The following is a 23,992-nucleotide window of genomic DNA, read 5'->3' on the forward strand; positions in this document are numbered from 1 at the left end:
ACAGCTGTGGGCTGGCTTCAGGGGCGGTGGGTTGGCTGATGTAGATAAGGTGCAGCTGTGGCTGGTGCTGTTAAGTGGTTGAGAGCCAATGAAGAGGGAGCAGCCGAGGAAGAAGGAAAGAGAGGAAGAAGCAAGAGAAGAGCGAGCGAGCTTGGCATGAGGAGAAGGCAGCAGAGGGATTGTATGAAGCATATGCTGGTATGAGGTGGTGAAAGACCTTGTTGCAGCTTGATAGTTTGGAGAGTGCTGCAACAAGTGCAGGCAATAGACACTCCCAACACACCCAGCAGCTCGTACCATGGCTGGAAGTATCCAGGTGCCTGTTGCAAAGAAATGAAGTGTTTAACTCTTTGACATGAGGAACGGGGTAGCTTTCATCCATATGAGTTGCACAAATGGCCAGAGTTGCCTTGCATTCATATGTTAGCTGGCTTCTCCAGGTGGGCTGGTGGTCTTGCATCCCTGTGGGAGGTAGGACCCACCAGGGGACAAGCTGCTTCTTAAAAGGCGACTTCATCTGAGGGAGAGGCTGAGCTTAAGCTCAGGTTGGCAATCGCAAGTAGGGATTGTAGTGCAGATGTTTGTGCAGGAGGGCATGCATCTCACGGAAAGGCCTTGGAGAGAGCAAAGCTAACTGCGTTACTGCTGGGGAAGGCTGCTCTGCTGTTGGTTGCGGTGGCTTATCTCAGCAGCGCCTCCATCCAGATGCAGCTGGTGTCGGAGCTGAGGTGGGCCACTGAGGTCAGGCTGGGAACGCCAGTTCAGCTCATGGGTTCAGACTGAAGCAGGTATGCGAGGCAGCACAGCCATCTCCCCTGCTCCCCGGTGTCACTGGTCTAACTCCTCATCGTGCTGGGTATTGAACCAATACATAGAAAGATCTAACCGCTAACCCAGGAACCGGCAACTCAAAGGCCAGATAGCAAAACAAGATTTTTCTGGGCCTGCGGTAATGACTGCCACCCACAAACACTACTCCCTTGCAAGATAGAACACAGACCAGAAATACAGAGAACACAGAGAAAGCTTCACCTTAAACACACAGCCTGGCAATCACTAATGTAAGTGATGCAATGCACTGTCTACCTTAATCCAGCTTATGTGGAAGAGAATGTATTCATTGTCAATGTGCTACACAAGCCTATAAAACCCCCGCGAAGGAGTGCTCTTTGTTGCATGAGAACTCCAGCATGCCATAAAGCAGGAGGCACTCCTATTTTTGGCAGCTGAACATGTAAAACCACGGAAGGGTGTGGGAATCAGGAGAATAGTCAGCAACATGAAAAGAAGCAAGATTTTAATGTGCTTCTAGTGAGTATCGAGATTTTTTTACGTGCCCTGTCAAAGCTCTGTGAGCAGTACTTTGTCTTCAGAAAACATTTGGGAGCTGTCTCTGAATGAGGCCTTCTCTGGAGGTTTCAGATGGAGCAGCTGAAACATGCCTCCCCCTCCAGCTAAGGACCTTTCCTCCCTCCAGCTGTCAGCCTTAATAATTCAGGGAAGTTTCCACGCGAGTCCTTTCTGCCTGTTGAACTTCCAGAAGATCACGGGATCAGAAGATGAACAGGAAAGGGTCTGGGAGGTTGCAGGTTTTCCAAGCATGCCCAGAAGTTAACGGCACATCAGGATCCCCAGCTGGGTAGGAGCCACCCAGCACCTCCATTCACGTGATGGGGCAGCAAGCGCAGCTCCAGGGTGCCACAGGAGCGGTCATCTCCTCTGGGGGGTGGCTAGCAGCTGGTACAGCCTTGGCCAGTGAGTCACTGGTGGTGGCAACCAGCCGTGGCTGGCGTGCAGAGCCAGGGAGGCTCTGCCTGGCACAGCAGACAGCTCTCACCCTAGCTGCCGGCAGGCCAGGGGCAGAAGCCGGTGGCATCAATCCTGCACGTGATGTGTGAGATCAGGCAGGTCCAGGCTTATGTAGGAGCATACGCTGAATGTGAGTCAACCGTGTGATGCTCTTGCAAGGAGGGTGTTCTTGGCTGTATTTATAGAACTAATAGCTAAAATGTGAGAAGCAATTATGCCACGCTGCTAATTACTAATGGCTCCTCAGCTTTAGTTCTGTGTCCATTTTTGGGAACAGTGCTTCAAGAAACAGGCCCGTGGTGAGCATCTACGGGAAAGCCACCTCAGCACCAGAAATTTAAATAAGGTGTGATGTTATTCTGTGATGGAATACTGAAGCTGTTTGGGTGCTTTATGGAAGCAAATGCTAAAAGGGGAGCTGGAGAAACAGCTGTTTTCTGTGAATAATAGGAGATTAGTTATTTATTACTAATGATTACTTAATTACTTTCTAGATTTATGGGGATAGAGTAAGAAGGGGAAAAAAATCAGTATTATTTAAATCTTTAGATGAAGAGTGAACCTGTTAGGAAAAACTTGCTAGCTATAGAAGTAGTAAAAACCTAGAAAAGGCTACCTGCAGAGGATGTGGATTCTCTGAGAAGGTTACACAAATATTGGTCTCTCATGATCTGTTGATATTAATCCTCTTTTAACACAAAGGTATTCATGAGATGATCCCCTTAGGTCCCTCCCAAGCTGATTCTGTGACTTAGTGACTGCCAGGTGTCTGTTTTCTGTGTTTCCTATTAAAAAGCATCTTCATTTGGTGGCTGTGGGCTCCTGAAGTGTGCTCCCACACAGCCAGTGAAGGCATGTTAGAGGGGCCCATCGAAATTTTAACATCCTGTGTAGTAAGTATAGTGCAGCCTCTCACACCAACTGGTGTCCAAAGCCAGTTAGGAACAAGGAACAACAACACAATCCGAGCTCTCACGGGTGCTCTGAAATCAAACTCATCAATGTCAGTGAAATCTGCTGAGGCTGTGATGAAACTAGTAATGGTATAGTCAGAGTAGGATTTATATTATTTGTGAGAAACTATATAAATGTGAAGCCAGATATTGAATAAGGAGTTTCAAGAGAAATATTTAATAACTTTTCATGCACTGTTAAAAAAGGGTAATTACAACCTGTGTGCATTGGGCAGCTGAATTAAAGTGCATTTCCTAAGTTAAAGTACACTTCCTAAGTTTTGAGGGCACCTTGAGGGCTTTACTTAGCCACATTACCATCACAGCACGGCTTCCTGTCTGTAAGAATTTAACAGAACCTTATAGCTACTCTAAAGTGGATGATGCATTAATTTCCAAAGAAGAGTAAGCTAAATAGAAATATTACTTCTAATAATAATAATAATAATAAAAATTACCTGTACTAGAAGACTTAGAAGTGAAGATACTCAAGGAATCAAAGGTATCTTTGGGGTAATCAAGTCAAGGCAACATCTCATATAGTTTCCTTTAGAAATTCTCTCTTCTCATTCCCAGACTGGCTCACTTCTATCTATTGGTATTTCTGCCCACAGCATCCATTAACTTAAGTAATTGCTTTTTCATCTTTGATACTTACCCTACTATTTAGAGAGAGCAATCATACATTTTTTCCTCAGCTTTCATTTCTCTGGGCTACAAAACCCAGCTCCTTTAAGGCCTTCCACTAAAGCAGGTCCTTCACTGTCCTGGTCTGTTTTGCACCTCTTGTAGTCATTAAGCTTCCCTGAGTGGGAATGATCAAAAGTGCATATGATATTTCATATTGCATATGATATTTCAAAGGGGGTTTCCCTACTGCCCTGTGCAATGACAGTCATGCTTCCCTTTCTGTACTGGAGATATTGTCTCTGGTGCATTGTAGGAACATCTTCACATTTATGGCCACACTGTAGGGACAGCTGTGTAGAAATACATGAGAAAGCTCTCCGTGAGGTAGTGCCAAAACTGAAAGTGATACTGTAGTGACCACTCAAATTTCCATATCAGGTTCTGTGCAGCTTCTGTGAGTCAAGATCAATTGGCCTTGCATTACGTATAAATATTGCATCTGCCGGTCTCCAGTCATATGGCATCATCCTATATAGCATCATCCCATAGGAAGCAAGTGGGAATGCAATTGCATCATGAACTGGTGGATGTGCTGGTATGTGGCTGTTTTTGTATCATATGATCAGAAATTGCACAGTTACTGAAAGTCCAGACCTTTTCCATGCTCAGGTCCTTGAGATATTCAGCTGATTTTGCTGAACAGCTCTCTGAATTTATAGGAATACAGCCTTATGAGCTGAGATCAAACCCAAATCTCCCAGGGTTTATCCTTGTGCTGACTCAATCACTGATTATTTTCTATTACCACCTCTTCAGTGACCCCCTAACTGCTTAGGAAAACCTGCCTAAAACATTGTCATATGACTGTTACCATCCTTGATTATTTGGACTCACTGACTGGGGCCCTGACCCCAACCTGCGGGTTTAACCTCAGACCTGCCTTATCATCAGACCTGTCTGACGATCCGGACTCCTGGGACAGCCTGGATATTGTCACTGCCCTGCCCTGCCGTCATGCTGGCTCCTGACGCCCCACTCCACACCCCGTCCCCCGACTCCTTCCATCAGCTGAGTATATCAGCAATATTACTATTTTTTAGTCACCTGGTTCACAGTTCTTCTACCCTCTCATGCTTTCTTATTTGTTGTTACAATCTCCTAATGTCCTCTTTTTCTGCTCATAAAGTCCTCCCAGCTGTCTTGCATTTTAGTTTAAATGGTTTCTTCACAACTACCAGAGCCTTGGTCCCAGAGATCCACGACTCGTCCACTCGTGTAGACTGCATGTATTTTTTCAGGGTCTCCAGTTTGACCAAATGAGTAAAATTTATCTTTTCCAGAGAACTCAACTAAAAAATGCACCCTGAATGTAAACTGTAAGGTTTCCACCAGGACAGAGAAATAATTCAGCCATTGGTGAAGTGGTGGAAACAGCATACACAAAAGAATTAGTAACTTGGGAAGCAACTCATGCTTGGGAAGAACAAGATAAACCAGAAACAGAAATTAAGAAACCTGCCACAAAACTGAATTAAGGGTTATAACAAAAGACAGAGACAAAATACACCAGAAAGTCAAAGCTCTGTAGAAACAAGAGACAATAAATTGGATTCTTTCCTGAAAACAGGGGTGCTGAGAAGCTGTGCAGAGGTTTCACTGGCTGTACTGCATTTCTGTAATTTATTATTTATTTTAGATTACTTGCCCTCATTGCTGTAAATTTATGTAAACCTTGCAGGGAGCCACCTCACAACTAGTCTTCTGCAGACTCCCAGTGATCCCTGGCATCCTTTTAGAAGCTCCCAAAAGGCAACTCTTGTCAGTAGATTTTAATTTGCCATATGTATTTCTTTTGAGTTTGTAATTTGGGGAAGGTTGGAAAACACAGCACACACACCATATGAATGTTCATGTGTATGTATGTTCAGCAAGATATTCTATAAGTTATTAGATATTTTTTCTTAAGACTTTTGTACTCATAATAATTCAAATTTGAAAGCACATCTATACATCATAGCAATGCAAATCATCCTTCTACACTAAGGCCACACTTCATGAACAGTGTCCTCTTTTAACTGATGATTTCAAAGATCTTTGTGATGAATTGGGGTGGACTCTCCCTGCGGAAGCTTTTGATCTAGTTTGGATTCTATTGTACTTGCCTAAAACCCCTCATACTTATAGCCAAGTGAAACCATCAGTGACAGCTGCTGATCTAAAAACCACTCACACATGGTTCCTCAAGCAACACACCTACTGTTGCTAAAAAAACACCCAGTAGAGGTTGAAAATGTTTCCACTCCTTTTCTGCAGGTCACTCAAAATTATTGATTGCTAGAATATCCAAACAGCAAAACAGGCTGGGCACGAAGACAATGCCATGAAGAAAGTACTAAAAATACATAGTTCAGTTTTTCACATTTGCAGTGCTACAGATGTGATACTACTTTTTTTTTTTAGACTTCTTTTAAATAATGCATCAGACAATGTACCTGTACAGACTCCTACCTCAGGGACAGGAAAAACTCTTGAAAAAAATTGAAAAAGACTATTAAGAATTTGCTTTGGATTCAGAGAGGAGAGATTTTCAAAGGAGCTCAGCCTGTTTGGGTGTATTTGCTTGGTAGCCAAGCAAAACAGGAGCCGAGAGGCAACTCAGCTCTGCCCTATAAATGTATTCTAGACTACACACTAAGGGAGAAGAAAAGCTTCTCATGAATATGTTTATGCTGGAAATTAGGTTACTCAATCCTCACAGCAATGATGCTTTGGAACAATCTTTCACTGGAGGAGTAAGGCAAAGCCATTCTAAGCTGCAGCTTGATTAGCTGCAAGGATGATCCTGTGGTTGTCTGTGACAAGAAATGACAGGGTGTGTGGGTCTACGGATGGACTCTTTCCAAAGCATGGCTTTACTTGTCACAGTGGGAACTTTGGGCTGCTAAGTATTCTGGAAAATCTGGCTTTTACTAGCTGTCTGAAAGTGAGCAGAGGCCATTCATTAATATCCATAGACGGCGGAGCTCTTCAAACCTCCTTTTCATGTGGTAATAGCATGACACACCTGGAAGGTAAGAAACAGGCATTCGATTATAGGCTACAGGTTGATTTGAATAAAACAATGTTATGAAGAGTTTTCTTTAAAAAACTAAAGAAATTCAGCAAATGATAATTTACTCGGACTTGCTACCAGTTATTATACCATCCTTTCCATTTACCAGTTCATTATAGGATATAACCTTCGTGTTGCACTCTGTCTTCTGCAAGCCACGCTGATATTCTGAGCGCATGCTAAGGAATTGCCATGACCAGACATTTCAGAAAGAACGAAGGTAGTTACGGCATCCCTAGAGATGGGTGGCACCGTGTTGCCCAAGGGTGCACCAAGGCTAACCCTCATCAGCTAGAGGTCGGACCATGCCCAGGAGGAGCACTTAGGGTGGAAAACAATGTTGAACTGCAGGGTGTGGGCTAGGTGTAACTGCAACAGGGAGCTTTGCTTTGCTTGCTTTTCTTACACTATAAAACTAAAAGGAGTTGGTCAAACCATAGCTGGACAACTTTAGTAGGTTTTTGTTTTGTTTTCCTCCAGCCTTTCTTGTCTCTTTGCTTCTTCGGGTTTTTTATTTGGCTTATAGACCTCTTGGTGGTCATGACCACAGATTTGGTTTTGGGTATCTCTGCCGGAGTTGATACAGTCGGGGAGGGAGGTAAGACAGGACCTTACTAAGAACATTGCACTGCATCGTTGTGTTTCTTCCCTCATGAGATGCTTTTGATTAGCTGCCTGAAATACAGGTTTCACAAGGAACTCCTGTGGCACAGAAGTTTGTCTAGCAAAACTAATTGAGGAGAAATAGCCCAATTAAGAAACTCATTGCACTTTTCCATTTTTAATGGCAAACTCCGCTACAATTTATGTCCTGTAGAAAGAGTTTGCCGACTTAGGGGCCTCATTATTTTTGAACTGACAAGCGTGCAATTCATGCATTCACCTGTGTTTGGCAGTCCCCAGAACCAAGTGCTGCAGAGAGAAAGGGGAAGTGTTGTGCAAAGCCTTCAACAAAAACACACCTCATCCTCAGCTTCTTCAGTTAATGACCAGCTCTCGAGCTGACATGCACATGCCTACTAATATAACTGAAAGCACCATCTACACAATTGTTCCATGCAGCAAAACAGAACGATACCCAGACCAGCCAACAACAAGTACATGCCCTGCTGTGGCTCAGCAAAAGCCTTGAACACAATGTCTCTGCTTTGTCTAAAACAGAAAGCCTGACAGTATTTCAAGGAATACTCCCCCACGAATCCACTTTTTCAATGAAAGCTCATAAGCAACAGGGGAACAGACACAGAGCTCACTCAAAATATCAGCTCTGAACATTTGGTCGTGTCTCTGCTAGCAGTTTCCTCTAGCAGGAATGTTTTCCTGGGTCCTGCCACTTAAATGTCTCCTGCTGGCAACCAGCTTAAACCCCCAGGTCTTCAATCCATAAGTTCAGTACTGAAGTCCTACTCCTTCAAGTTCTCAGCTGAGAATTCTCCGGAGAGGAGGATACACCTATATGGAAATAAAATACAGTTCTTCCAGTTAAACCATTGCAGGCACCAAAATCTGCCTGGCCCAAACACAGGCAAAAAAAATTCTTAGCAAAGCAAGTTCTCTCCTTTGACAAATAAACATTTGATCAAGACAAACTGGTCAGCAGCCAGCTTAGCAACATACAGGGCCATTGCCCAGCTGATGTGCTTGTCTTTGAAGAACCCATTTCCTTCAAATAAGCTACATTGCTACAAGGGAGAAAAAGAAGACACAGTGAAATTGTTACCTGTAAGAACATTCAACCTTTATAAACCTTATTCTTATCAAATGTCTTCTGGGTAAAACTTTCCCAGATTGCGTACAGCACTTCAACAGGATCACTTGTGTATTTTTTACTGCATGAATTTACTATGTAACACAAAAGACAAATGAAAGCAACGGGTTTATTTTCCACACGATTCACTTGCATTGCCTTCATCATATCCCATTACAAAGGCAGCAAATTCCTACTTGTGTGTAGTTGATAGCGCCACCTTCTTTCTTTCCTTCTCCTCCAGACATTTAACTACGCAGAAGGTTGATCCAATGACTTAACTGCTATTGAAAATCTTAAAATTGCTGCATGACCCACCCATTCATTTTGCAGTAGTTCTGGCCCTCATGCCTTTCTACAAGCAAATTTGACCCACTAAACCCACAGAAAACTCCCTCCTCCATTCTCGTTAAGTCTGTTTTCTCCTGTTTTATTGGATTAAATCAGCTCATAGGAGATGGCCAAGCAGCAGAAACTGCACAAAGCCAGCAGCTTTCTGGGCAGAAACAGAATTTCTGATTTCCATCGGCAGTGAACTGCTAACTTGGCTTACTGCATCTTGAGCAAACATACTGAGCCATCAGGACGATCATGTGAATATGCCTCATCTACACCATTTAAACTCAGATTGCCTTAACTCCTACCCAAGGTTCCTTAATCCACATTGATTTTGCACATGAAGAGACTTCATACCATCAGTTTTGCAAGCTCATCTGTTAAGGCAGCATCCTTCAACAGAAAAGTGGCGGAATCTTAGAACAGCCACAAGCATTTTTGTAGTGATCATCCAGCTGAAGCCCAGGAGCATGCAAAGCCATTGCTCGAGAAAGAATGCGAGCAATGACTGATGTTTCTATGATACAGAGCACCTATTTATATGATCCAATGTAATGATTGTAATGCAAGGTTCAATGCAGAGAAAACCAAAAGGCATCAGATTTAGCAAGTAGAGGCAGAAGTGGTTTCCACACAAAGAACTTTATTTTTATAAATACAGCTGTGAAAACCCAAACTTTTAAAGGAGAAAAAAACCCAAAACAAACCCAACAAAACAAAAAAGGGAGCTTTATGTCTACGTTTAATAAAAACACTTTCTCTAAGATGAAAATAATTTACATTCTGATAACTCACATTCAAAAATAAACAGAGAAAGGCAGCAGGGCACAACATTCAAATGAATACCTAATAAAAGGTAGTAATGTATTTTTATTAATAATCAAGAATATAACACTGCAATATTTAATCTTGAGTTTGCATATACAAATGCCATATCCTACACAGCAATAAATCAAGACATATACACCATAAGGAGCACATAATATAATTTCTGTTAAATTGAGAAAGTAGGAATCATATTTAACAAAAATCTCCAAACTGATAAAATAGAAAAACCACTTAGAGTGGTAAACAACAAAAATAAACACTGAAATAACTAAAGAAAACTAATTTTAAAAGGAATACAATTAACAAATAGGAATCATGAAGTAGGACTGTTTCTCCCCCAAATATCCAATTATTTATTTTGCTCTAAGTTAAGTAACACAGCACATAGAAAAGTTATCATATTTCAGTATAGTATTAAAATGCAGGCTTCTGCAATCTGATCTATTTACATTTTGCTGATTATTTCAGACTGCTGTATAGGAAAGAAAAGTTGTGTGTCCCTCAATCTTTGGATATAAAAACCAGAAATTACATTCTTCAGGACAAGATCTCGAGAAATCTGTGCATTAATTTTTTGGTTACGCATATTTAGTTTACTACTTTCATTCATGCAAAAACTGAATTAATCCCATTCCAGATGAGGATTTTACCATAGAATTGAAATAGCTGATTTATTAGATTACAGAACAATGGAAAAAAACTTAATTCACATAACTTGCTAATGAACTCTACTCAGTCAAAATTACACTAACCTTACACATTGGCCTTCTTAGAGACACAGGCGTAATAATTCATTCAGAAACGCTGAAAGACATAGAAATTTAAAATAGAACAGATCTGAAAACTATACTTACTCATTTTATGTAAGTGCATCAAACATTTATAAAGCCACACATAACCTCCAATGAACACAGACACTAAATTGTGAAACGTTTAAACAAGTAACCACTGCAGACCTGACAGTAATACTAAAGAAAAAAGAACACCACCATTACACTACCAAATTCTTTCATTTCCTAAAAAGGTAAGTGCAAATCAGAAGTTGCAGTTTGAACAAGAAGAAAGCTTGAAATGAGTAAAATAATTCAGGTGTGTAACATTGTTAATATTCTAATAAAATAGCCACATAATATATAAATAGATTGGAATTTTAACTAGGGGATATGATTTTTTTGAGGTAAAAAGAGATAAATTCAATGGGGTTATCCCTCTGAAGGAGCAGAGAATCCTCCAACAAACATTATGTCATTGCCAAACTGTGCCTCAGGCACTGTACTCAGTTGAAAAAATAGATCATTTTTGGCAAGTAAATTTGCAAAGCTATCACCTGTACAATCACAAACAAAATATATTCACACTCTGAAGTTACACAGCCTTTCATCCACATCTCAAAGCATGTTGTGGAGCAAACATATCCTCTCCTTCCTGTAGCAATAGGCACAAAAGACCTGCCCCAAGTCCCCCATCCCCATGTCAATGCATTCGTTTATAAGCAGAACACTTACTTCCCAAATTCGATATTCATTCTCAGGATTCTAGAGAACAATTTTCAACTATTACATTAATTTGACAGATATTATAGTAGAATTATATATATATATGTGAGAAATCCAGTTTGCAAAGATTACAAATATATCAAGCTGCCAGTAAACAGTTCCTATATCTACATATGACGGTGCAAGTTAGTGGTGTCATAAAGGCACTTGTCTCTCACAGACAGTACTGTCATCTCTAATCAGTCAAAAATAGATCTAAAAATATTTATTTTAACATCCGAAATGGTTTTTACTCCTTAAAGTGGTGCAAATCATCATCTATAGAACAATAATTCATTAATTCAACATGAAGGAGCTAAGTGCAAAAATATCCATAATTCAATATATCTTTATAATTAATTCATTTCAATGCCATGCTCTCAAAAAAATGCCAAAAAACATGCTCCAGTAGAAATGTGATTGGCACTAGCAGCCACAAATAAAAAGGTAGGTACATACAATAGTACAAGCAAGCTTATTTATGAAGTTATTAAAACAATTAAGTGATGAGTTGCAAAGAGAGACATTTGCCACAAGTCCTTTCCAAGACATGTTTGAAACCACACCTGACCAGTATAAAATATGTAACACACATTTACATCGAGGACATCTTTATAGCTCGCTACCTAATTTTACAAAAATAATTCCAAAATGCTCATTCACTTCAAAGTGAATTTCTGTTCCTGTTTTCTTGTGAAAAGACAAGTCGAAACCAGATCTAACAACCGAGTTTAAAAAGACACCTAAGCAGCCCCTAAATAAAGTTCAGTGCAGTTTTCAGGGGTTTATGGATGGCAGCTGAAATCCTCAACATCCCGTTTATCTGATCAGTATGTATGTACAGATCTTCCTCTCCAAGCCTCAGTACCTTAAAGGAGTAATTGGAAAGACTTTTCCCTAACAAAAGACCTGGTTTTGCAAATCAAAGGGCTCTGGTATTAAAAAAAAAAAAAAAAAAAAAAAGACCTAATTGGCTTTGCCTATGTAAATGTTAATTTGCAGTTGGCATTCCAGCTCCATTAATTTAGAAATCTAAACACCCAGAAAGGTGTGATGGATGGAATAAATCAAGTACAACCCAAAAGCCAGCAGGTTTTTTGCCCTTAATACTTTGTCGTAACAGCACATTAAGAGTATATCCAGACTGCTGTGAAGTTGCTGGATGGAGCCTCATGCTTGGAAACTAATTTTCATATCCAGTCTTTTTAAAATAGTTTTGCCAGCACTGTACCATAAGGAAGATTCCCCACATTTAATAAATCTGCACTTGCTGAACATTGCACAAGGTTATTAAAACAAAAACGGGGGGGGGGGGGGAAGCCACCATTTGATCAAGTATTAAACTATTCCTTCAGAGAATTGCACTTCTTTGCTTGTAGCAATGACCTGAATTGCTGATGGTGTACTGACAGTTGCCATGGCAAGTGGGTGACTGCGTGGGATAGCAGACATATAGCCAAGTCAACTGCTTATGCAATCTCCGTGATTTAAGCAAGCACAGAACACTCCACTTTTATTATGCGCTGCCAGTGATCTGCATAAAGTGCCAAAGGAAAAAATGTTCTGTGTTAGGCCATGGCTGTTTCAGTATTCCCATTCATCTGTTTTCATGTCCAGATAGTAAAGAATATTCTGCGCAAGCTTTACTGCTTGCTTTCTGGCAGCCTTACACCGCTCGTCACCTTGTGGATCAACAGCATCAAGTGCTAGAAGTTGTTTCGTAAGAAGTTCTTCCAATCTCATGTAATTTTTATCCGTTCTGTTTCCATCAAATGAAATCACCTCCTGCTGAATTTGAGACAAGTTTCCAAGAACAGTCCAAACTGCTTTATGAGACTGATGTTCGGCAGCAGTTTGCTCAGAATACATTTGCCTTTTTTCAAGTGCTTCCTTCAAATCAATGTATGTTATAAGAGTTTGAACTTCTATTACTGCTCTTCTCCTGGCTTCTCTAATACAAGGGTTTTTTCCTGGACTCACCTCATCTAAGTGGGCAATTAACCCCTGCAATTCTGCTTTGGATCCTAAATACAAATCAGAAGCATTTTCTGTTTTTAAAAGTAATGAATTAACTTCCTTCATTTTCTTACGGATCTCTTCTATTTTTAGAATGGACTGGTTTTGTGCCAAATCATAAGCGTGAGTAGAATTTGCTTCTTCTTCCAAGTCCAGGTACTTCTGCAATTTATTGATCTCTTCTACGACTTCCTTTCTGTAATTTCTTATTTCCGTGTGACCACAGACATCTAAAGCATCCAAATCAGCAATGAGGCCTGTAAGCACACAGGACAGATGCTTGCAGGTATCATTACTACTCACTCCCATGAGAAGCGCAATAAGAGTTCCTCTTGCTTTGTTCACATCACACATTACAGAGTTAATTTTGGAGACCGAAGGATGCGCATCATTAGAGAGTGGCAGGGACAGCTGTTGCTTTACACCGCTTTCTATAATCTCCTGAACAGCACATACTTTTGTCAGAGTGCGATATCTTGCTTTGCGTAAAGAAACTTTCCCTCCGGTTTTCACCTGGGTAAGCCTCAACACAATGTCCTGAATACCTTCTTCAAATTCGTCGCTTATACAGTTACCTCCTTCGTAAAAAGGTGTGATCTCACGTTCCACAAGTGACTGTGCCTCCTTGAATATAGCCTCTATTTCCAGTCTGCGTGGATGGTTTGCATTTTGTTCCAGTTCCTTAAGCAGCCTCTCTGTTTCCTGAGCAGCTCTCTTCCTGGCTTGCTGAATATCCCCCTTTCCTTCGGTGTCTACAGAATCAATCTCAAAGAGCTGTTTAGTAAGACTCCTTTCTAATTTCTTGTAATCTCGATCAGTAGAGAGACCACTGAAGACAACCACTTGCTGTTCAATCTCTTTGACTTCCTTCTGTATTTCATGCAACCGTTTTATGGATGGGTGTTGGTTACCCATATCCATTCTTTTCTTTTGTCCAGTTTCAGATGAACTACAAGGAAAGTGAGGAGAAGACCGGTCATTAATAAAGTGCTAAGCAAGCACATACCGCAACTTAAACGACATTCTGAAGCACTTCAGCATTACAGCTATTTTAAATATGTGTAGCGACAGGAATAAACCGCTCGGCTGGTATTTCATAGCCATTCCTCTACCGCCGCACACCTCCTCCTCCCGCTGGGGCTGCAGGGGTGATGCTTTAGTTACCACACGCCAGCTCCTCGCCTTTACCCGCCGCCTGCAGCCCTCCCCGCCCGCTCGGCCTCTGCAGGCGCCGCCGCACGGACCGGCCGCCCGCAGCCCGCGGGAACAGCGGCAAAGGCCGCCCGCCCCCGGGGCGCACGGCCCCCGGCAGGACCCCCCCCCGCCCCCGGGGCGCACAGCTCCACACACCCCCGCCCCCGGGGCGCACAAACCCCGGCAGGCCCCCGCCCCCGGGGCGCACGGCCCCCCCCGCCCCCGGACGCACGGCCCCGGCAGGGCCCTTCCCCGCCCCCGGGGCACACGGCCACCGGCAGGGCCCTTCCCGGCCCGCGCCCCGCGGCCCCGCAGCACCCGCCGGCCCGGCCCCTCCATGGCAGCCACCTCCCGCCCGCGCCCCCCCGGCGATGGGGCCCCAGGAAGCGGTGAGTGGCGATGACACCGGGCCACCCCGGGGGAGCCCAGGGCACGCTGAGAAGAGGCTCGGCCGCCGCCGCCTCCCCCCCACCCCCGCCGCAAATCCCCTCACCGCCGCCGCCCGGTACACTCTCCCTCCCTCCCGGCCCGCCTCACCCGCCGGTCGCCCGGCCGAGGGATCCGCTGCCCGGCCCGGCGCTGCGCCACGGGCCGAGCGGAATGCACACCGGCAGCCCCGCCCCGCCGGGCGGGCGGCCGCGGGGGCAGGAACGGCGCGGCCGAGCGACGCGGCCCCTTCCCAGCACCGCCCCCGGCCGCCGTCCCGCGCCCGCCCGCCCCTGCCTTTGCGACACCGCCGTAAAGCGCCAGGCGCCGGCAGGCGATGGCGGCTGCCAGGGTGCTGCGGTGGGGTGGCTGCCGCCGCCGCCTCCTCCTCTCTTCCGCCCCCTTCTCCTCCTCTGCCGGCGGCCCCGCCGCTGGACGCGGAGAGCGGCAGGAGAACGCGGTAAATCTGGGCGGGGAGCAGCTCCTGCGCCCTGGAGCCGGCCTGCCGCGGGGAGGCCTCGGGATCTCCCGCCCCCGCGGAGCTCTGAGGGGGGAGCGGGGGAGGCCGCCCCCGCGGCAGCGCGTCCCGGTAAAAGCCTGCCTTTCCCGCGGCCTCGCGTTGTTTACGTGTTTTCCAGCGCCCCCGGTGTTTGTAAATCCCAGGCGGGCCTCCGCGGGTGGGGTGCGGGGGCACACGGGAGGTAAAACGCGCTCACAAACGGAGCGGTAAGTCACGGGCTGTTGGAGCCAGATCTCACTAAGCCCGGCCTGAAAAGCTGCGCGCTTCTGCGTGTTTGCAGGGATGCACGAAGAAAGTAGTATTATGAAGACTTACATACTTGCTAGTTCGTGCCATCAAATATTTTAAGGAAGTAGAACATCAGTGATAGAAAAATTTTAGAAAAAAAGTTGCTTTTTGGAAATAACAAAGATTTGCGTCTGTTGGAAGAGTTGAAGGTATCTTCTCTGTAGCGTACTTCTAAATAAACATAAATTTTAAACGTATCACATTGCTTTCAGTCGGGGTAAATGAATGCGCACAATTCTGAACTTGTTAAACTGTTATGTTTGAAGGTTGTGTGGAGTTTTGGAGTCTGTCTCAAATTGGTTGTAATGAATTCTGCCTGTATTTTCAAGGGCCTGGGTTTCAGCCCCCCTGCACACTCGCGTAATGACTGGATTGGCCCCCCCGACACGCGTTCCAACCTGCGCCCGGTCATCTTCTACGTGCCCCCTGAGGAGTCACCCCTGGAGCGGCGGCTGCGGGAGGCACGGCAGGAGTCCCAGGCCTGTGACCAGCGCTTCTGGGCACTGCACAACTGTGCCTTCCGCCAGGTGAGCCCACTGCAACACCCTGTGATGCTCAGCTCCGGCACACCCACCTGAAATCAGGCAGTTTGGTCTCTGTGAAGTAATATTTAGTTCTCCTGCTGTTACTGGGTGGTAATTGATACTGTTTCTTTTAGTAAGCACGGAGCCTTTGTGGAAATTTTTTGTCATTCATGTCTTTAAAATGACATACAAAACTAAACTTATTGCTGTTTAGTGGCATATAATGATATTAGCCGTTTTCCTGTCTTGCACTGAAAATAAAAAGTAGCCACCCTACATGCAAGACCTGTCTGTGACTAGAGTGGCTGTTGAAAATGTTCTGCAGCTCTTGCTCTGTCATGAGAGAAACTGGGTATAATCACCAAGGGTAAATCGGGGACGTGTCCTGTTTCACTGGCAGTAAACCCCAACAAAGCTAAAAGCACAGACTTTTCAGTCATGGTCTGTCTTCTTTCCTGATCGCAGCATTGGTTAAAGACACTGAATTTTGTTGGAAGAACTGTAACAGTTCAGGAATTCACCATAGTTTGTGATGATCTTTGATCATCATACCCTCCCCAACTTGCAAAGATCTCAGAGGACAAAACAAAGCTTGATTTTTAATTCCATAGAACTGCTTTTTAAGTTTGAAAAGCTTATGTACAAATAACTATTCTGTTTCGATCTAAGAAGTTTCAGTTTTTAAAGGCTGCGTGTTTTTCTCTATTCAAATTAACTTGAGAATACAGTACATGGAATCATGGAATGGTTTGGGTTGGAAGGGACCTCAAAGATCATCTAGTTCCAATGCTCTGCCATGGGCAGGGACACCTTCCACTAGGCCAGGTTGCTCAAAGCCCCATCCAGCCTGGCCCTGAGCAGTCCCAGGGATGGGGCATCCACAGCTTCGCTGGGCAGCTGTTCCAGTGCCTCACCACCCTCACAGTAAAGAATTTCTTCCTTATATCCAATCTAAGCCTACCCTTTTTCAGTTTAAAGCCATCTTAATAGTTTCTTACAAACTGAATGTTCAGATCCTGTCAAGCAATACTGAGGCTCGGCTGTAACTTTACTCCACAAATAAGTGGTTTATGTTTCAGTAGAACGCTTACTTGAATGCATGCACGTAGCAGGATCTAAGTGACAAAGTTACCAGTTTAACTAACTCGCTGGATTCAGGGAAATGTTTTGGTGATGTTTCCAAGTACAGTGAATATTGCTGGTTATTTCAGAAGGTGTTAAGCACTACACTGCTATGTGATTAAAAACAATGGTTAATTTCAAGGACAGAGCACATCAGATTCTAATGTGGAAAACCTTGTTTCAGGAAAAAGAAGAATTTATTTATTCAAGACTCAAAGCCAAGGGTCTGGAAATGAGAGATGAAACAGGTTAGTGAGATGTTTATTTATAGTTTAGGATGCATTCTGTTTAACTTGGAATTCTGTTTGTGCTCTTTGTGATCTGTCACAAGTAAATCTTGAGGGCAGAATTAAGAACTGTTTTCAGGAGAATGATAAAAAGAGGGGAGGAGCTCTTCAGAGATGTGCATGTGGGCATCAGATCATCTGTTGCACTGTTCATCCCTAATTCCTTCCCTGCAGCTGATGTGCTGAAATTGTAGCCAAGTAATACAATAATTCTCTAGTCTAGTCTAAGGGGGAAGGAACTTTTTCCTTTCATAACTCCTAAGCCAATAGAGCATTTTTTGGCTTCAGGTCCATAGTGTATGCAATTAATACAATATTTTTCCTTGAGGAAGAATAAGACAGCTTCTGAGGAGACAGCAGCTGCTATTTGCCTGAGCACAGTTGCTGTGAAATAGTTGCTTCTCTAATTCATCATGTGAAACTGAAAACGAGATGCCTTCATAGTGACAGTGAATTGGCCATTGTAGTATGAGGTTGAACATTTTGTTCACAGAATAATGATCTGTTTGAGTTTAGTAAAGTATCTGTTCTGACATTGTGTATATCACAGACTATTATTTTCCGCTTCTGTTTGTATCCTGGTGATCACTGTATTGTTGAGAAATAATTTTAATTAAGTTCTGTGTTGTTTCGAAAATGCTTCTTTTGTATTGCCGTTTTGGTTTGGCTTGTTTTTATAGCCTAGAAATAAAAGTAAAAATAGTAAGCATGTACATCTCTTAGAAATATGTTGATTAACTCTGTTCTATAATACAGCTGCATGTGTGTATATAAAAATAAAGAGAAATAACAATACATGTGAAGTGTTGGAATAAAACTTACTTTCTTTATATGTAAGTGAATCTACAATCAGTTCTGCTGATACCAGTATGAGGAAACAAATTAACTACAGGTGTTAAGTAGGCAGTCTTCAAATAGTTGTAGAATAAACTTATCCCATAGTTTATTAATCCATTGTAATATACTAGCTTTGTAAATAATGACAAATAGAACTGATCAATAATTTAAATTTCTGTGATCAGTCTCGGGAGCCCTAAAGAGCATTTTGGAACAGCAACAAGTTGAATATCACAGTTCCATCTCCTTCATTGTATTCGTGTCCCCTGGAACATTTAAATTTCATCCTGACTTTAGAAACACTGGAAGTGCCAGGAAGTTTGTATAGTAATTACCTGGTAGGCTGAGAATATGTGCTGGTTCTCAGGATTCTACATGTGTGCTGTAGCCACAGGTTTTCTTTTCTTAGTCTGTGGAGAGAATCCATCTCCTCTTATATTCTGCTTATGAGAGTGGCATATTCAAAGTCATCTGTTGTACTTGCTTCTTCACAAAATAATTGTCTACTGTTAATAAATCTGACATCTCAGAACATACACTAAGTTACTTGAAATTTATCAGTAGCAACAGAAGAAAATGTACGTCTGAAAATACCATGTCAGTCATGGATAGTGACTATATTGACTTGCTTTACAGCGGGAAATTTAAGTTACTAAGTGCTCTTGCTGGTGCTTTTTAGACTTCAGCCACACAAGAGATTAATTTTACTCAAAGGATAGATACTTTTCCATCAGAGTCCACTAGTTCCCTAAATAATCTAAGATCTGATAAACATGGTGACTTGCAGAAGTAATAAGGGCTTAAGAGTTATGCTATCTTCAAGATGATGGTATTTTTAATCTGCTGTGTTCCCTATATAAGTTTTAAAAAGCCGGAGGATAAAAGCATATGCATTTGTTCAGGGTTACAAAGGAAACTTGTAGGAGCAAGGAGTCAGACCTAACTCTCCTGCATCTGAACCCAGTGCTTTAATGCAAATAATTAGCTTGACACTGTTATGCCAAAACTTATTTTCAGGTCAAAAAACAACACTGAATGCAGAAGAAATGGCTGACTTCTACAAGGACTTTCTAAGTAAAAATTTTAGAAAGCATATGCAGTATAACAGGTATGTAGAAGGTATTTGTTGGTTATTACACATTACAGTCTAAAGGCATAAGATTGAATTTAAAATTTGAACTTTTTTTTCCCTGTAATTGGTAAAACAGCACCTAAAACTGTCACTTTAGAAAATTTGACAGAAATTTGTATTATCATTTGAGTTTTTCCACTGCTTATTGTTGATTTAGTAGCAAGATGAATCTCGTGTCTAAGATTCAGAGAGACAAGATCAGGCACTCAGTTGTTTCTCTTATGGCGTGGGTCTTTTCATGCTGCGAACTGACACTGATAAATATGTGAACAAAACTTGAAGTTTCAATATAACAGATTCTAGTTGACTTAAGGCCTAGTAAATACGATTAATCTCAAAGGAAAATTGTTTAATGAAAACAATATTTAACATTCTTAGTTTTGTCATTTTGCAAGCACACAGTAAAAGCGAAAGTGATTAGCCTTGAGTTTCAGGGGGTTTTATGTGGCAAAGCTAGTGCTAAAGCTAGTAAAATGATTGCATAAACTCATCCTGTGTAGAACCTCAGCTACAGCTGGGTAAGCCTAGTTCCACTGTGCTTCTTCACAACATCTACTGCATTGTTTCGGTCTTACTGTTTATACAACAGCTTGATAAACTGGGTTTGGAATCCAAAATGACTGAGAAATGACTTGCAAACACACGTTACCCTGCAAGTAGCTGTGCACACTTGGTAGAGGGCTAGAAATGAGGAAGGAATGGGAAGCTAGTGCTAAAGCTAGTAAAATGATTGCATAAACTCATCCTGTGTAGAACCTCAGCTACAGCTGGGTAAGCCTAGTTCCACTGTGCTTCTTCACAACATCTACTGCATTGTTTCGGTCTTACTGTTTATACAACAGCTTGATAAACTGGGTTTGGAATCCAAAATGACTGAGAAATGACTTGCAAACACACGTTACCCTGCAAGTAGCTGTGCACACTTGGTAGAGGGCTAGAAATGAGGAAGGAATGGGAAGCTGGGGGAGGATAGCACTTAATCCAGTTACAGTAGCACTGCCCACTGAATATGAAACCGCAGCTTCAGTTCTTTCTCTGTATTGGATTGAAAGATTATTGGGCTCAAAGGTGTCAAGTGTAACTGCATTCCTAGTGGTGTAATGCTAGTGAGAATTCTATCATCATTATAACTGATCTATAACAAATTGTGGTTTAGGGTTCTCTGTATGTATTGTGTGTATACCATAACATACTACACCGTAATAACAATTTTACTGTAACAAATATTTAAATCTGCACATCTTGTCTTGTCCATGGGGCTGGGAGGAATCTCACCATAAACCTAAGCAACGGCATGAAAAGATGGAAAGTAAAAAATTATTTTTAATAAGAGGATTATCTTTCAAATTGCCTATAGCTGATGAGTGAGAAAGCAAATTGTTTATCTTAGAACTGGTCACCAGTTGCCATTGTTGCAGCAACCTCGGGACAGTGTCCTGTCTTCATGGTAAGACAGTTCAGGCTTTGTGTCTAAACATGACCTTCCTTGTTGCTGCCTTGTAAAATCAGGTAGTGTCAGCTGCATTGTAGTTTCAAAGTGGAACTGCACAGCCCTGGAAGCGGCGGAGCTTTTTCCAGGCACTAGGATTTTTGAGGGGTCATATTTATAAAAATCTGTTTATGCATCCAGCTGTACGTTCTTTTGCGGTGTTGCGAGCTGGCCTGAAAACTGGCCGCTGAAGTGTGTAACTTCTAAAATTGTATTAAAATTGAAGCAATGACTGTGCATAGATGCCATGAATATTTAGTTCAGGGTACACAGACTAGAACTACAGTCTAGTTTAGGGGAAAAAAATTTGAGAAGGGTATAGGAAATGAGGCATGAAAGGGGAAAAGAAAGAGTTGTGATATTAGCATGATGTTTTGATTCAACATGACATCTGAGGGGGTAGCTCAGTGCTGCTTGTCAGCATGATCTTGGCTACTATCCTTACTGAGAGGTTAGTATCTCAGGTTTATGTTAGATCTCTACATGCAAGGTTTCCCACAGAGATCTCAAGAGAAGACCTAAATCCCAGCGTTTAATATTCCCTGCTAGTTCTACAATATTTTGCTGCTTCTGTGACATTTTACAAAATGGGGGTGGGGTACTTGTTAGAAACCAGAAAAAAATTGTGATGTTAGTTTGTAACAGGGGCAAGAATTTGAAGCAAGTTCTGAGAGGTTAGAAAGGGCTGATACAGACTCTCCTATCTATATCTTGAGTTGGTTTCAGAAGCTATGCATGCTTCATAAAAACTATTTAAAGATACAAAGGCTAACTTTGGCAATATTAAAGGCATCATCTTTAAAAGGTACTGCATTATATTTCTTATATATTTCTTTTTTTCTTTCTAGGTTTTTTTTCTCTCTAGAAAAAAAAATCCTGTTTTGAGTTATACAATTAGTCTTTGAGGTGTGACTTTTATTTTATTTTTTTCCATAGTTATAGGTGACCAACTATGCCCTTCCCAACACATGCATCTTCATGCATGCACAAACAAGTCTTACCCATAGCACAGCACTGGCAGGAAATTCTTCTAGATAGCTTGATGATCGGCTTTACTTCTGAAACATGAGATATGGTTACAGTTATTTTATCTTACCTGACTTCAGATACAGTTGGTCATAAAACTATCCATCCCTTAACTTTTTTACAGTTAAGCTCTCAATGATTGTAGCCCTACAGTCCCCATGTTATCTGTTTGTGGATGTGGATAGTCACATAGACCTTTTCATAGGTTATTTAACTGTCATTAAGCAGGAAAAGTGTTCCCACAAAGAATGGAAAATGCAGGTCATCACTGAATTGTCATTTGTCGATGCCAAAGGGTATTTTATTATAATTGTGTACCTTTTCCTGTTCTTGTTCTGTGTGCTGATAATTTTCCTGGCTTTGGAATCCTAGAGACTGGTATAAACGTAACTTTACTATCACATTCCTCATGGGACAAGTAGCACTGGCAAGAGCTCTGAGGTGCCTTCGTTGGAAAAAGAAAAATGTTGGAAATTAATCACAGCTCCAGGAAGAATGTGACACTAGTTAGGCCGGCTATAAACTAATGATGTTCAGAGTCTGAATGGTTAACGTAACAATTGCTTGAATCTGTTTGTTAAACTCTGTAAATAAAAGTTGTCATTGGTCTTAATTTATAATCACTATGTAAATTTCCTTTACCTTTTATTTCAAGAATATCTAAAATATTTCCCAATCAAAACACATCTGAGAAAGCTATTAAAAGCTGTTCCTCATTTACATTAAGCAGAGTGGATCACAGCTGTCACATTTTTACCAGAGTCAAAACTTCAAAATAACATGTGATTCAGTGTGCTGCACCCGAACTCCAGTCAGATAATGTTGTCTCCACTAGCCATATTAGTATAGAAGACAAAAATGCCTCATTTTGCAGCAGTTGTCTGTCTGGGGCAGTAGCTATCCGTAAGTAATAAAACATGGCTGAAGGAAAAAGTATGATTTATGAGTGTATATATATATAAAATCAGTTTGGAATAATCCTCTTTCAGTGTGATTATTTACTATTTTTAATAAGGATTTAAGATGTTTTCACATAAATTACTAATTCAGTAGGATCTTCTTAGATAATTTTGTTTTAATTAAAAGGAATTTGGCCCCCTTGGACCTCTAACATTGCTGAGCAATGAAACTGATGCATTGCTAGTAGGAAAGGAAACCGATACTTGGCTGTATGGAGGAGAACAACATTAATACTAATATGCACTGCTTTATACTGGTTCATTTCTTTCAAAAAATGTGCTATTCTCGCCAGTTTCTCTGAGGCACTCCAGCTCGCCTGAGGGTGATTTTTCTGGCCTCCAGGTATGTAACATCAATGGGAAGGTGTAAGTAAAGACTCAAAATACTATGCCATGTATCTGTAATTTAAAATAATTTCTCTTCCTCGAAATGTTCTCCCTGTCCCATTTATACAGTGCAATTGTTTTGGTACAGTACCTGCTAAGAGGATTCTGTTATAAAGAATGTATGTTATCTAATGAAATGTGTTTTCCTAAAGCTACGCAGTAGGGAAGGTTCTGCTTTTGGAAATGTCAGCTCAGTAGTCATTGATCTGTTTTTCCTATCTAAACATGACATGATTTATTCACAGGCTTTTTCAGCTGGAGCAATAAGAGCTTTGTCAATATCAACAGTAGTAATTTCTTTGCAAGATGAAATAAATATTGATGATATAGTAGAGGATCACACTGTTTCTTACAATGGTGATATCATTGGGGCTAAAACAGTCACTGGATTGTGGTTTTTAACTGTTGTGTTATTAGTAAATGAATAATATTAGTAAATGAATAATGTTTGCTGAGGTGATAACCAACACTTGTAGGAAAATATTTGTGAATGTTATTTACTGCACTGGTACTGTAAAAGTTACATATTTATTAGAAAGTTAGAAAATGCCATGTTTCTTCAGGAAAATAAGTTTTTGAAGTACACCGCTGTGGGTATGTAATGTAATTCTTCAGAGCTTTACAGTAGATTGTATCTTACAGTATATAAGCTTTGACCACAATGCAAATGCACACTTATTAAATAGTTACAATGTAAAAGAATGATTGGATAACACAAGAAAATATCCCTGAAAGGCAGAAGCCAGAACCCCAGTGGACTGGTAGCTGATAGCCGTATGTTCTTACACCCTATGCATAAGATCCCTAAGGTAGTTTCACATATGCTTTAAGTGGG

General features: G+C 41.8%; 2 protein-coding genes across 8 annotated transcripts in view; one reads left to right on the forward strand and one right to left on the reverse strand.

Annotated features, from left to right (window-relative positions):
- Positions 1-9,437: 9,437 nt before the first annotated feature.
- On the reverse strand, positions 9,438-14,849 carry BAG5 (BAG cochaperone 5). Its single transcript, XM_055797129.1, has 2 exons — positions 14,698-14,849; positions 9,438-13,915 (listed from the first exon to the last, which is right to left on the reverse strand). The coding sequence occupies exon 2, from the start codon at positions 13,885-13,887 to the stop codon at positions 12,535-12,537; it is 1,353 nt and encodes a 450-aa protein (XP_055653104.1). The 5' UTR covers positions 13,888-13,915; positions 14,698-14,849; the 3' UTR covers positions 9,438-12,534.
- A 33-nt stretch (positions 14,850-14,882) lies between these two features.
- The window catches only part of LOC101920564 (kinesin light chain 1), a 71,988-nt gene continuing 62,878 nt past the window's right edge, over positions 14,883-23,992 (forward strand). For 3 of the 7 annotated variants that reach the window (XM_055797051.1, XM_055797056.1, XM_055797074.1), the window contains exons 1-4: positions 14,883-15,046; positions 15,724-15,921; positions 17,225-17,288; positions 19,182-19,272. In XM_055797051.1, coding sequence (XP_055653026.1) covers positions 14,924-15,046; positions 15,724-15,921; positions 17,225-17,288; positions 19,182-19,272 — 476 coding nt within the window. In that variant the 5' untranslated portion in view covers positions 14,883-14,923. Of the gene's footprint in view, positions 15,047-15,074; positions 15,313-15,723; positions 15,922-17,224; positions 17,289-19,181; positions 19,273-23,992 lie in introns of those variants that run through there. The other 4 variants (XM_055797066.1, XM_055797079.1, XM_055797087.1 and 1 more) reach the window with 2 other exon arrangements.

This window comes from Falco peregrinus, chromosome 1, assembly GCF_023634155.1.
Source record: "Falco peregrinus isolate bFalPer1 chromosome 1, bFalPer1.pri, whole genome shotgun sequence".
Lineage (NCBI taxonomy): Eukaryota > Metazoa > Chordata > Aves > Falconiformes > Falconidae > Falco > Falco peregrinus.

Coding starts and splice junctions, on each gene's coding strand:
- BAG5 (XM_055797129.1), bottom strand. CDS start 13,887: ATGGATATGGGTAACCAACACCCATCCATAAAACGGTTGCATGAAATA.